Here is an 11,039-nt window from a genome sequence, read left to right on the forward strand (position 1 = left end):
GTAAGCGAAGAGCGAACGAAGCCAGCAAGTTTCTTGGCCGCCACATATGGTAGGATGATAACTAACCGCACAAAAAAGCAAATGAGAGTTTTCTTCCTGTGGACACAGTCTACTTTGATGATAAATTTCCATAGAGCTGTAATTCGGTAGCCTCCCAGACCTCCTACGCAGACAATCTTTGGGCTCGTCACGCAATCTTCGTTCGTGTGGGAGGAAAATTGCGTGACGAGCCGAAAGAGCGTCTTCGTGGGAGGCTAGGCCTAAACATGGACCCCTGGTCCATGGACCCCCTTCGTGGACCAGGTCCATGGACCGGGTCAATCAAAATATAGACCGGGTCCATGGATCCCCTATTTTTACTGCCCCTAAAAATACTTTAGTAAACAATAATAAAATAAAAATAAAATAAAATAAGTAAATTGAAAAAAAAAACCAAAACAAAACAAAACAAAAAATGAATTCACAGTAATATTTCAATTCAATAGTTAATTAATTTTCAACTTTGTAATCTTTCACAAAGTCACATTTTAATATAAAAATATGAAGGTATTTCTCGTCGTGTAACAATTTAGTTATGAACTGCAACATTTACCCAACATGAAAACTAACATAATCAGTCATAGTCATAGTCACCTTTGTAGAGCCAAAGTGAAATCATTTTTAACGTGGCAAATTCTTTTATTTCAAAACTGCTCACAGCAAAACTAAAATGTACAAGCGGTCATATATCAGCGGTCTTTGTTCGTACGGGATAGTTAAAATAGGGGGTCCATGGACCAAGGGTCCATGTTCTGTACTCTCCCAATCATCGGTGGATATCCGCCTACAACGATCCAGCGACGATCAACTTCCCGTGTGGGTGTTTAAAAGATTTCAGTTCATAGGACCTCCAAGATCCACAGGTTTGTTTATTTGAGTGACTTTGTAGTCACGTAAGATATCTTTGAAGCAGTATGTCATTGCTACAGATGGAGAAAACAAAACGAAGCCACCATCATCACGGTGAAATGAAACGGAATCAACAAAGCAAGAGAACCCATCATTGCTGCAGTGATTGCATAATTAGCGTAGACTGTACAGTAGACCTGCAATCCTGTGCTCTGGTTAGTCAGAATAGCATTCCTGTTAGCCAAAATAACACTCAGGTTAGCATGTTCACGGTTAATGGTTTCTCTAACTGTTTTATTTGTTGATCTCGTTTCGTTTCGCTCGTTTCGGCTGTTTCGTTTCAGAGGTTTGTTCGTTGTTTCGGGTTTTCAGTAGCACATGTCGTTCGTTTGGCCGCACCAGAATAAATGAAGTCGTCTTCGAATTAAGCTCGAGTCTCTAGTCAACCCAGTCGAGTTAATTTTGATTCAACGTTAATTTTCTCCATCTCTTTGTAATTTATCCATCTCCTTGTCTTTATAGCGCGGCAGATCTGAGCAGTCTGATTGATGTCGGTTTATCTGAGTCATGGCACTGCCAGAGAGGCTCACTTTTCGTTAAAGTCTGCTCAAAATGACTTGAATTATTTTCTTCTTGAATGCAATACTGCATTCGTATCAAACAACTCTGTTTTACGGTTGAATGCCCAGCCATTCCAACCACGTCAGAGAGGGGCGCTTGCCAAACAGTTGTCATAAACATATAACAGGAAGGCGTGTACTTAAGCCTATCAGTAGAGAATTCTGAGCAGTATAAAAGTCAGTAGCCCGCGTGGTGTTAGGGCGAGTTGGTGGTGAGATCGGTTTATATTTTCGCTTCGTTGTGAACAACCAAAAACAAGTTTTCCTTGGCCAGTCATGCGAAAGAACGATGGAGTGTCTAAGTTCGCGTGCTACGTATACCTGTGCACCAAAATTGTTTCATTTTTTCTCTGGTGTTTGCAGAACTAATGAAATATCTTTTTCACTAAAGCAACTGTTTTCTCGAACACCTGCTCGGACGTGCAAACCTTCAATTTCGATACGTCTTTATTTCAAGTAAGCCTCACGCTGAGTTGAATCGGTGTCAGTAAGAAAACCCGAATAGAGGGCCTAGGTTGGGTTTGACCGGCAGAGCGAGAAATGGCACGTTTTTTGACTGAACGCTGAGATTTGAGATCAGAAAAATCGCGAAGGTTCATGGCTGGCCTGCCGAGTAGTACTAGGCTAAATAGCACTCAGGTTAGCCCAAATAACATTCCAGTCAGCTTAAAGTTAACCTTTCGACAGAAAAGGTACTCTTTGGCATACCTTTAGTTGAAAAAAGGTACCCCTGTCACATGCTTTCATAACCGGCCCGTATAGTGGTGAATAAATCGCCGAAAAAGGGAAATATTCTTGTCATTTTTACGCAGTGCTTAATGAATTAAGGTTACAGTATACCTTCGGGTCGGCATTTTTCTTCAAATTTGGATTTTTGGGTCAAAATAGTGGTCGAAGAATAATCTCTAACTTCTGAAAAAAATTTTTGAAAAAGGCTAAATATTGGCGGAGAAATGGCGGTTTTACGTTTTCACCGGAAGTAAAAGTTTACCTCTTGATTGACAGCCCTATGGCGCGTATGCAATCAACCGAGACGATTTTCGCGGGAATTACCTGTATGGATGTCACGAATTGACTAATCAGTTGATCAGCATTGTTGTTCTGACTACCCAGCATTTTTGGTATTAGGCGTGTCTCTATTAAGTTATAAGTAAACATAGGCTACATTTAAACCATGGACCAGTTCGAAAAAGCGAAAACAGCGAAGAACGAATGAAAATAAATCAATGAGTCAAGAAGCGAAAGTTCGCCACGCGGATGAAGCTATAGTTATCGTATAAGGCGGGCAAATAATTGTGGTTAGAGAAAAGAAAGGTTCTGTAAAAATTTCGGAACTTGACAGCAATAACAGGGATGCTGACAGAGACTCTTCTGATGAGTCCGATATCGACGAATCGTCGGACTCATTGAGACCATTTGAAATATTATTCATGCACAGTTGCCCACACACAGTTGCTCTCCGCGCTTTCTTTTGTTTGTTTCCTTCGCTCAGCCACTCTAGCGTTCGTATCCTTTTTAGTCTTCCCCATTTTGCCAGACCAGCTTCAAGAAAAACCGAGCTACGGAAAAATTCTCTCTCTGCCTTCGGTTCCTTGAGCGCATTGCGAAACACAAGAGTTTTTTAGAGATTCGCGCGCAAATTTCACCAGGAGGTTAACGGTAGTAAAGTTTCCCTGCACTGATTGGCTTAGTTATCTGAGAACCCAGTTGAAGGCGTTTGTGGGCGGAGTTTGTTTGCGAAGCAGAAAATTTTTCTTAGCGCTGTTTTCTCGAATAAATTTTTTCACTTGAAGCAGACACTTTAAAGAGTTATAACTCAAAGTGAATTTGTTCAATTGCTCTTAAATTTGGACAGTGGCTAGTTTAACATATAAACTACAAAAGCGTGTCTGGGAATTGTTAATTTCGAAATACTTTTTCTTCGAGAGCGATTTTTGTACGATCACTCCCTATTTCGAAAATGTTCTGTAACTTTTTACTGCAATTGAATATGCCAAAACGCAGACACGTTTTTTAAGCGCTTTGGGCCCTGAAACCGAGGAAAAAATTAAATTGGCGTAAAACGAAATTCGCTTTGACTTGTAGCTTTCGAAAGGTGATTCGGGCGCTCGCATTTAGTGGTCGTGAAAAATTCGACAATTCATTTTCTTTCAAAATTGTTGGTATGGTTTGATAGCCAGCTCCATAAGCTTTAATTTGATATGGGGGTTTAGGTATCTACAGCTTAAACTGCACGCGCTACATCGCTTGCGCGCGAGACACCCCTGAAGGTATACTGTAACCTTAAATGATACAGCCATTTGGCTGGCCAACAGAACCCTAGCCTGTGACTCTCTGACTCTCTCTCTCTCTCTCAGCGAGAGAAAAATGAGAAGGCAGAGTTATCTCGAGCGAGTGAAATACAATCATATAACGAGGCTCTCAAAGAGGCAGCATAACCTTACAAAACTTTGTTTGAAATTAGAACAATAAGCGTATAAGTAACTTATTTCTTTCTCTACCTAGCACTCAGATCAATAACAGAATACTCTCATGGCTAGCGCAACACCAACAGCTTCATCCAGTAAGAAAACGACCAACTACGCCCGCTTGTGTCGTCTCCTTGTTGATGTTGGTACCCAGGCCCTCAGGGACACACTTGATGTCATTCACGCACCAACAAATCTTCATGCAGTTTTGGCGGCAAATAAACCCACTTTACAAGGTCTCAGATCGAGAAGAATTATCAATGCGACGCAATGGGGCAGGCTTTTTCCTTTCATTCCTTCTTCCGTGTCTTCAAAAACCTTTGACACTACTCTTTTGATGGTTCTGTTAAGAAATTTGTGCGGCTTACCTGCTCCGATAACCGGATGGGACACACTTCCCGCTGCAACGGACATGAGTCGTGAAGCGGATATTGCTCGTGTTAAGTACTTTAGAAACACCGTGTACGCTCATGCCGAACAAGGGTCGGTTGATGACACAACGTTCAACGCCCACTGGCAAGACATCCGGGACACTCTGGTGAGACTAGGAGGAGTTAGGTACAGGGCAGCTATTGATAATCTGGAAACTGAGTGCATGGACCCTGAAACTGAAGATCACTACAAACAACTTCTCATTGAATGGAAAAAGGACGAGGACAACATTAAAGATGAGCTGAAAGAGATTGGGAACAAGATGACAGATGTCATGAAAAAACTTGATGATTTAACAGCAGCAACTGTGACTAACAGACAGGAATCAAGCGATGAAGGTAGGTTTTAATAACATTAATTTATTATATGGCGGTGTCTCACAAAGACTGGGAACTACCGAATTCACGAATTTGATTGGTTGAAATGGATATTGACCGCGGTCTAGATTTTCCCATATAGACCGGCATCTAGCTAGACCGGTTTCATTTTGCGTTGAAAAAGTAGCAAACTAAAATACAAAAATGTTCACCATTTTCTTTTATTTTCTTCTCAATCATTTATGGAAGTGCCAAAAAGCCTGATGACAAAAAAAAGTAAAGAGGATGAGCAAATTTCGGCAGGTTTAAGTTACGCTCATCGCCGTTCGCAAGCAAACTGTCAGCAAACCAGTTACATTAAACGAATTAAAGTTTTCTTCTTTGCCATATAATAAACATCTTATTAACCGAGCTAAGTCGGTCTGTATGGGAGAATCTTGACCTCGGTCGTGTGTACAGACCTCACTGCGTTCGGTCTGTACTCACGACCTCGGTCAAGATTCTCCCATACAGACCTCCAGCTCGGTTAATAAGAGCTAAATATTTGTAAGTTTATTTAGATCAATCGCGTTCAATTGTATTACTTATCAATTGTATTGTCGTGGTTTACACAGTCGCCTAAAGGCTCCTGTGTATAGAGAGAAAATCCAAGTGACTTGTGGAAAATTCCATCTAGTATACCACAAGGAAGGGTTGCTATTTGTAAGTTGGTTCGGATCGATTGCGACCAAATGGCGTCTATCGATAAAAAAACATACGGCTTCAAATCGAAAACCCTACTAATTTGACTATATGGGAAGGAGACTTTTTTGGTGTAGCACTTAGTGTAAGCGAACACTATAACTCTCGTTTATCTAACCTTTCCGTACCTTTTGTGCTCGATAAGGTGGATATTTGAAACTGGAAGAATTGGTGGAGACCTCTTTCATGTGTAGAGAGAAACGTCACGAGAATGAGCCTCTCAACTATTACTGTCAGAACTGCAAAGTTTGCATTTGCGACAAGTGTGGACAAACACGTCATGCAAACCACACCAAGGTGGATATCAAGAAAGCCGCAGAAGAACAGAAACAAAAGATGGCGGAGCTTGTGCAGGAGATGAAAGTAGAAATTTCTGAGCACATGACACAAATGGAAAAAACAACAGAAATGTTGAGGAAAAACGGAGAGAAAATTGCTGCCGCTCGTAACAAAGTGTCAACCACTGTTGAAGAACTCATTCGAGTGTTAAAGGAGCACGAGATCACCATGGTGACCAAGTTAGAGGTTATTGAAAACGAACAGCAAAGAGATTATACAACACAGTTACAACACTTTCAGATATCCGCCACGCAACTGAAAACTTCTGTGGAAAGTTGCGAAAGAATTTTACAAGGAAACAACAGCGTTGAAATTCTTGAAGCACAACAAGGTGTCATTGACAGGTGTAAAGGTCTCCTAAATGCTAAGAAAATGAACATCTTTAAACCATCGCATGTTCAATACAAGACAAATGAAGAGGGCATCCAGAATGTTAGACGCGCGTTTCTGGGTGAAGTTACTGTTAGTACAACTGATCCTCTGCAATCAGTGGTGGAAGGGAAAGGTTTAAAAGAGGCCGAAGTTGGAAGAGAAGCTAGCCTAACAGTCACAACCAAGAATGCAGAGGGAAAACAATGTTATAATGACATCGATCAGATTGTTGTTAAAGTCTGCAATCCGTCAGAACAGGACCTCGACACCAAAAATGAAGACAGCGAAGATGGTAAATATAGCGTCACTTACACACCCGAATGTGACGGGTATCATGACGTGGTGACCGAAGTTAATGGTCAACCGCTGACTGGTAGTCCATGGAGTGTTCACGTGAAGCCCTATCAATACCATGTCGTACGGTCTTTTGGATCACGTGGTACAGCACGAGGAAAATTTGACCACCCCCGCGACATTGCAATAAGTGACAAAACAGGAAACATTGCAGTAGCTGATGCCAATAATGACAGAGTACAACTTTTTAGCTCAGATGGAATTTATTTGAGAGAGTATGGTCAGAAGGGACTTAACGCTAAAGAACTAATTTATCCCAGGTCAGTAGCGTTCAGCAGGTCTGGTGACGTCACTGTCTTTGACTCCTTTCGTAGCATTTCTTGTTTCACTGAAAGTGGTCAGTTTATTAAAATTATCTTTAACAAAAACTTGATCGGACCAGTATCCATGACCATTGCTTCTGATGGCCGCATGCTGGTGTGTGACTGTGCTGACAATACCGTCAAAGTCCTCTCCCCTGATGGTACTGAATTGCTACAGTCCCTTAGCGCTCCAAACCTTGACACGTCCCCGTGGTTAGCCTTACTACATCAAGACAGGTTCTATGTCACCTATGACTTGGCTCAATGCGTCAAGGTATTTAACAATGATGGAGAATTTCTACATGATATTGGTCAAGAGGGGCCAGGTAAGCTGCTTCGTCCTGTTGGACTCGCTGTTGACAAGTTTAACAACTTGATAGTCTGTGACAACAAAGGTGACAATGTTCAAGTTTTTACACTCGAGGGAAAATTTTTAAACTCGGTAAAAGGAAAAGCCACTCAGCTTGACAAACCTCGGAGTGTTGCTGTGTCTAAAACTGGACAATTGTTCATTACTGATACAGAAAAACACTGTGTGCATGTTTTTGAGTAAACAATTGTTTTGACGCTTCGAAGTCTCGTTTATCGGTCGTTTAGTTGATGAAGGCCATCAAGACAGCCAAGAGAGAAAATTATTGTACTTTTTCCAATGGTTTAGTAAAATTCCCCTCTCTTTTGCAATGTATAATTCTAATTTACAGGTTGCTTTTAACCTTGCTTTGTTGACTAAAACTAATGGAATAACTTGAGAAAGTTTGGACTCATAAATGAAATATTTAGCAAGCAAGAGAATATGATTCACTAAAAGAAAATCTTTATCAAGGTCAAATTTCCCAAAAAGAACTCCTAAAAGTGAGACGTTAAGCACAGTATTGATATCCTTTGCAATCCAAAATAAAAGTTCTTTCCAAAAGAAACTCGATGACTTACAAAAAAACAATAAATGCTCCAGGGATTCCTCCTCAGCATTGCAAAAGGCACATAAAGGGAATTTCACCATTTTGAACTGATGAAGTTTTTTTTATTAGTGAAAATAATTAGGTTTAACAATTTATATTGGAATTCTCTTAGCTTGATATCTAAAGAATACCTTTTCCAGTAAATGCATTAGCAGGAGTTAGCTTCAACGAGCGAAATTCGTTGTAGACCAACTTAGATGTAACGTTCATTTTACCTCAATGTAATTATTAATGCAAAACAAGTTTGATCCAAAGGAGAGGGAGCATAATAAGGGTTTGTTTTGATTATAGAACGCCATTCCTTTGGGACAGCATCTAAAACACCCAGGGCAAAGGACTAACAAGAGGGGGAAAGAGGAACTCAGAATTTTGTCACTTTTGAGAAAAACGCTCTCCTTAGAAATCAGGTCACCAACCTTGAGAATTCCTTAGTTATTGAAAACCGACTGGAAAATGGATGCCCCCTCGCTTAAACTATACTTGTTGTTCCAGATAATTTGATTTATTGACCCTTCATAAGATAACGAGTCGTGATTAGTCATAGAAGACCAGGCTTGCAAACACTCTCTGTAGAAGACAGGAAGTATGGGTTATTGACCAAGTGTGAGGTCAAGATGGCTGGATATTGACCAAGTTCTTTTTTTGCGTCTTTGTGGACCGAGACGGAGTCGAGGTCCATAAACTCGCAAAAAGGGACGAGGCCAATATCCAGCTATCTTGACCGAACAAACTTGGTCAAAAAAGTATTTATTCTATGGCTTTCGGGGAAATTTTTCTTGCGGGACACGGCGGGTAGTCCCGAGCGAACTAGTGTTTACGGCTCAAGAGTTGCAAAGGTGACACCCTTTGCATGTGTCGCCTCCGACAAGTCCACTGAGGTCCCTTCCCCTGATGTTCGCCTTAAATCGCTGCAAAGACGTTTCTTTCTTGTCCCTATTGTCTCACTTTGACCACATCGATGGCCCAAGGAAGCGAAGGGAATGTTTCCCATACTTAACAGTTCTTACTCTTGGTACGTAAAAATCTGAGTTCCTTAAGCTGTAGCTCGAGGGTGATCTAGGAAAAAGCTCTAATACGTTGCTAGGCAGTAATCTATGTTTCACTTTAAACATGAAAATTGTGATCTCTTGCAATCGTTTGTTGTAGAAGCTTGTTATCCCCGCGCGTATTAGGAGGTCACTATAGGAGGAGACCCGATCGCAGAATACTGTACGGAGTCCTCTGTCATTGATACTCTCCAGTTTCCTTGTGTCGCTTGCGCGGCAGAAATGCCACACCAAGCTACAGTATGTTAGATGAGGTAAGATTGCAGTCTTATAGATCCGTAATTTTGCATGTATAGGGATGAGATTTTTCAGCCTTCGTAGGACGCCAATCATTTTGCTAGTCTTCAAGCAAACCTGCGATATATGTTCCGTAAAGTTAAGATCCTTGTCACGTATCACGCCCAACAGCTTAAATGCATCGGTGGTATCAATTTTACTGTTGTTAATTACTAGCTCCGTCTGTTGAGTATCTCTCACTATTATCATCGCTTGGTATTTGCTGTAGTTGCCCTCCAGGAATTTTGACTTGTACCAGCTTGATGTCTTTGCCCCATCTTTCTCAACTTCATCTATGGCTGTTCGTAATTCCTTGTTGGAAGAATATAGCTGGTGGTCATCCGCATAAGCAGACAGTTGAGATTTTACACCAGCGTAGAACAGATCATTTTGGTATATGTTCCACAGCAGTGGTCCCAGAGATGATCCCTGTGGGCAGCCCCGTTTAAGTGCCCCCCATGCACTTGTAGAGTTACCTACTCTTGTTCTATTTTCTCGATTACTGAAGTACGATTACATCAGCTTCAGTGCAGGATCTGATAGCCCGTACGCTTTCATCTTAGTAAGTAATAATTTCGGATGTAATGAGTCAAATGCTTTACTCATGTCCGTTGATAACATGACGACCGCGTGACCTTTGTCTGCCTCATGTTTACAGTCTTCAGTGAGGCGTATCAGAGTCGTCTCGCAGCTAAAGTGTTTGCGATATGCTGATAGAAAAGGATTGAAGATAGGTTCAAACATCTCACTGAGTTGTCTGCAGTTGGTCTATAGTTGACTTTGTCCAGACGATCCTCTTTCTTGTAGACCGGGATCCACTCTCCCTTTTTCCAAGCGTTTGGCCAATGGTTATCCTCTATTGCCTGATTGAAAATGGTGGTCAGAGGTGTTGCCAGTTGTTCAGCTGCTATTTTCAGTACTCTTGGTGGTAACATATCGTACCCTACTGCTTTATTAGGATTAATTCCTTTAAGTGCTGCGAGGACTTCTTGTCGTTTTAATTTTCTGAACTTGAATGTGTTGGGTGTGTGCTTTGCGTTAATGGCTAATCCGCTTCTGTGAAGGTCACAATCGTTCTCAGTTATGTTACACGCATATGGTCCTCCAATATGATCAGCTATAGAACAAAAGTTATTTGTAAATTCTTGTGCTACAAGCCCCTGATCTTGCTGTATCACTCCTCGGATATTAAGGGAAATTGCACTGTTATCCTTTGTCTTTGAATTCAGAAATGGGGTGAAGCTCCATCTTGTCCGCTCGGGTAGCTAGTCACAGCGGAGGATTTGATTCATCTTGCCCGCTCACTGAGCTAGCCATATAATAATAATGGATAATGTCCGACTATGAAAATTGCATTGTAACAAAAATTTCCCACCCACTTTCTTGAGAAAAAAATCTAATGCATACTTCCAGAGACTATCGTAGTTTTTAACGTGTTTCTTTACACACGATTCTTTGAGCAGAGATCATGGCTCGGATGAAAAACAATCTTCGGGTTTTTCAGACTACACCATAATGCATATTACATGTATTATAGTACAGAACGATCTTTATGTCGTTCACCTATTTGCTGACTTCGCACTTTCCGTTCGGAACCACCCGTCTTATATGGCGGTGAGATACTTTTCTTGGGTTAAAAAACACGAAACTCGAGAGTACATTGACAAGCTGATGGTATTCTTGATCTAAACTAGCTGTGGGGTCCCTGCTGACCTAAAGCTACACGATTGTACGCACTTGTACTACAGTGTGTCTTTCCGGGTAGTGAGCCAAAATCTAACATTTACTCAGTTCGCTGTCTCCTTTCGAACACTGGTGTTGACAATGTTATAAATGCCACTTGTAAAATTCCATTATCACAGAGGAACAACTTCCAATACCAAAACCCGGAAAAATTACACCACGAAAACAAGAAAAGTTTAAAG

At 41.1% G+C, this 11,039-nt stretch overlaps 1 protein-coding gene across 3 annotated transcripts; it reads left to right on the forward strand.

The window, feature by feature from the left end:
• Nucleotides 1-779: 779 nt before the first annotated feature.
• Nucleotides 780-7,677, forward strand: LOC145466779 (uncharacterized). 3 transcript variants are annotated; one of them, XM_081450490.1, is made up of 3 exons: nt 780-902; nt 4,014-4,746; nt 5,612-7,676. In XM_081450490.1, exons 2-3 carry the CDS (start codon nt 4,041-4,043, stop codon nt 7,384-7,386), a joined length of 2,481 nt encoding a protein of 826 aa, XP_081306616.1. In that variant the 5' UTR covers nt 780-902; nt 4,014-4,040; the 3' UTR covers nt 7,387-7,676. The 3 variants fall into 3 exon arrangements, with proteins under 3 accessions (XP_081306616.1, XP_081306618.1, XP_081306617.1); XM_081450492.1 differs by lacking the exon at nt 780-902 and adding an exon at nt 913-1,103 and having other exon boundaries at nt 5,612-7,677; XM_081450491.1 differs by lacking the exon at nt 780-902 and adding an exon at nt 913-1,145.
• The last annotated feature ends 3,362 nt before the right edge of the window (nt 7,678-11,039 follow it).

This window comes from Orbicella franksi, chromosome 13 (assembly GCF_964199315.1).
Source record: "Orbicella franksi chromosome 13, jaOrbFran1.1, whole genome shotgun sequence".
Lineage (NCBI taxonomy): Eukaryota > Metazoa > Cnidaria > Anthozoa > Scleractinia > Merulinidae > Orbicella > Orbicella franksi.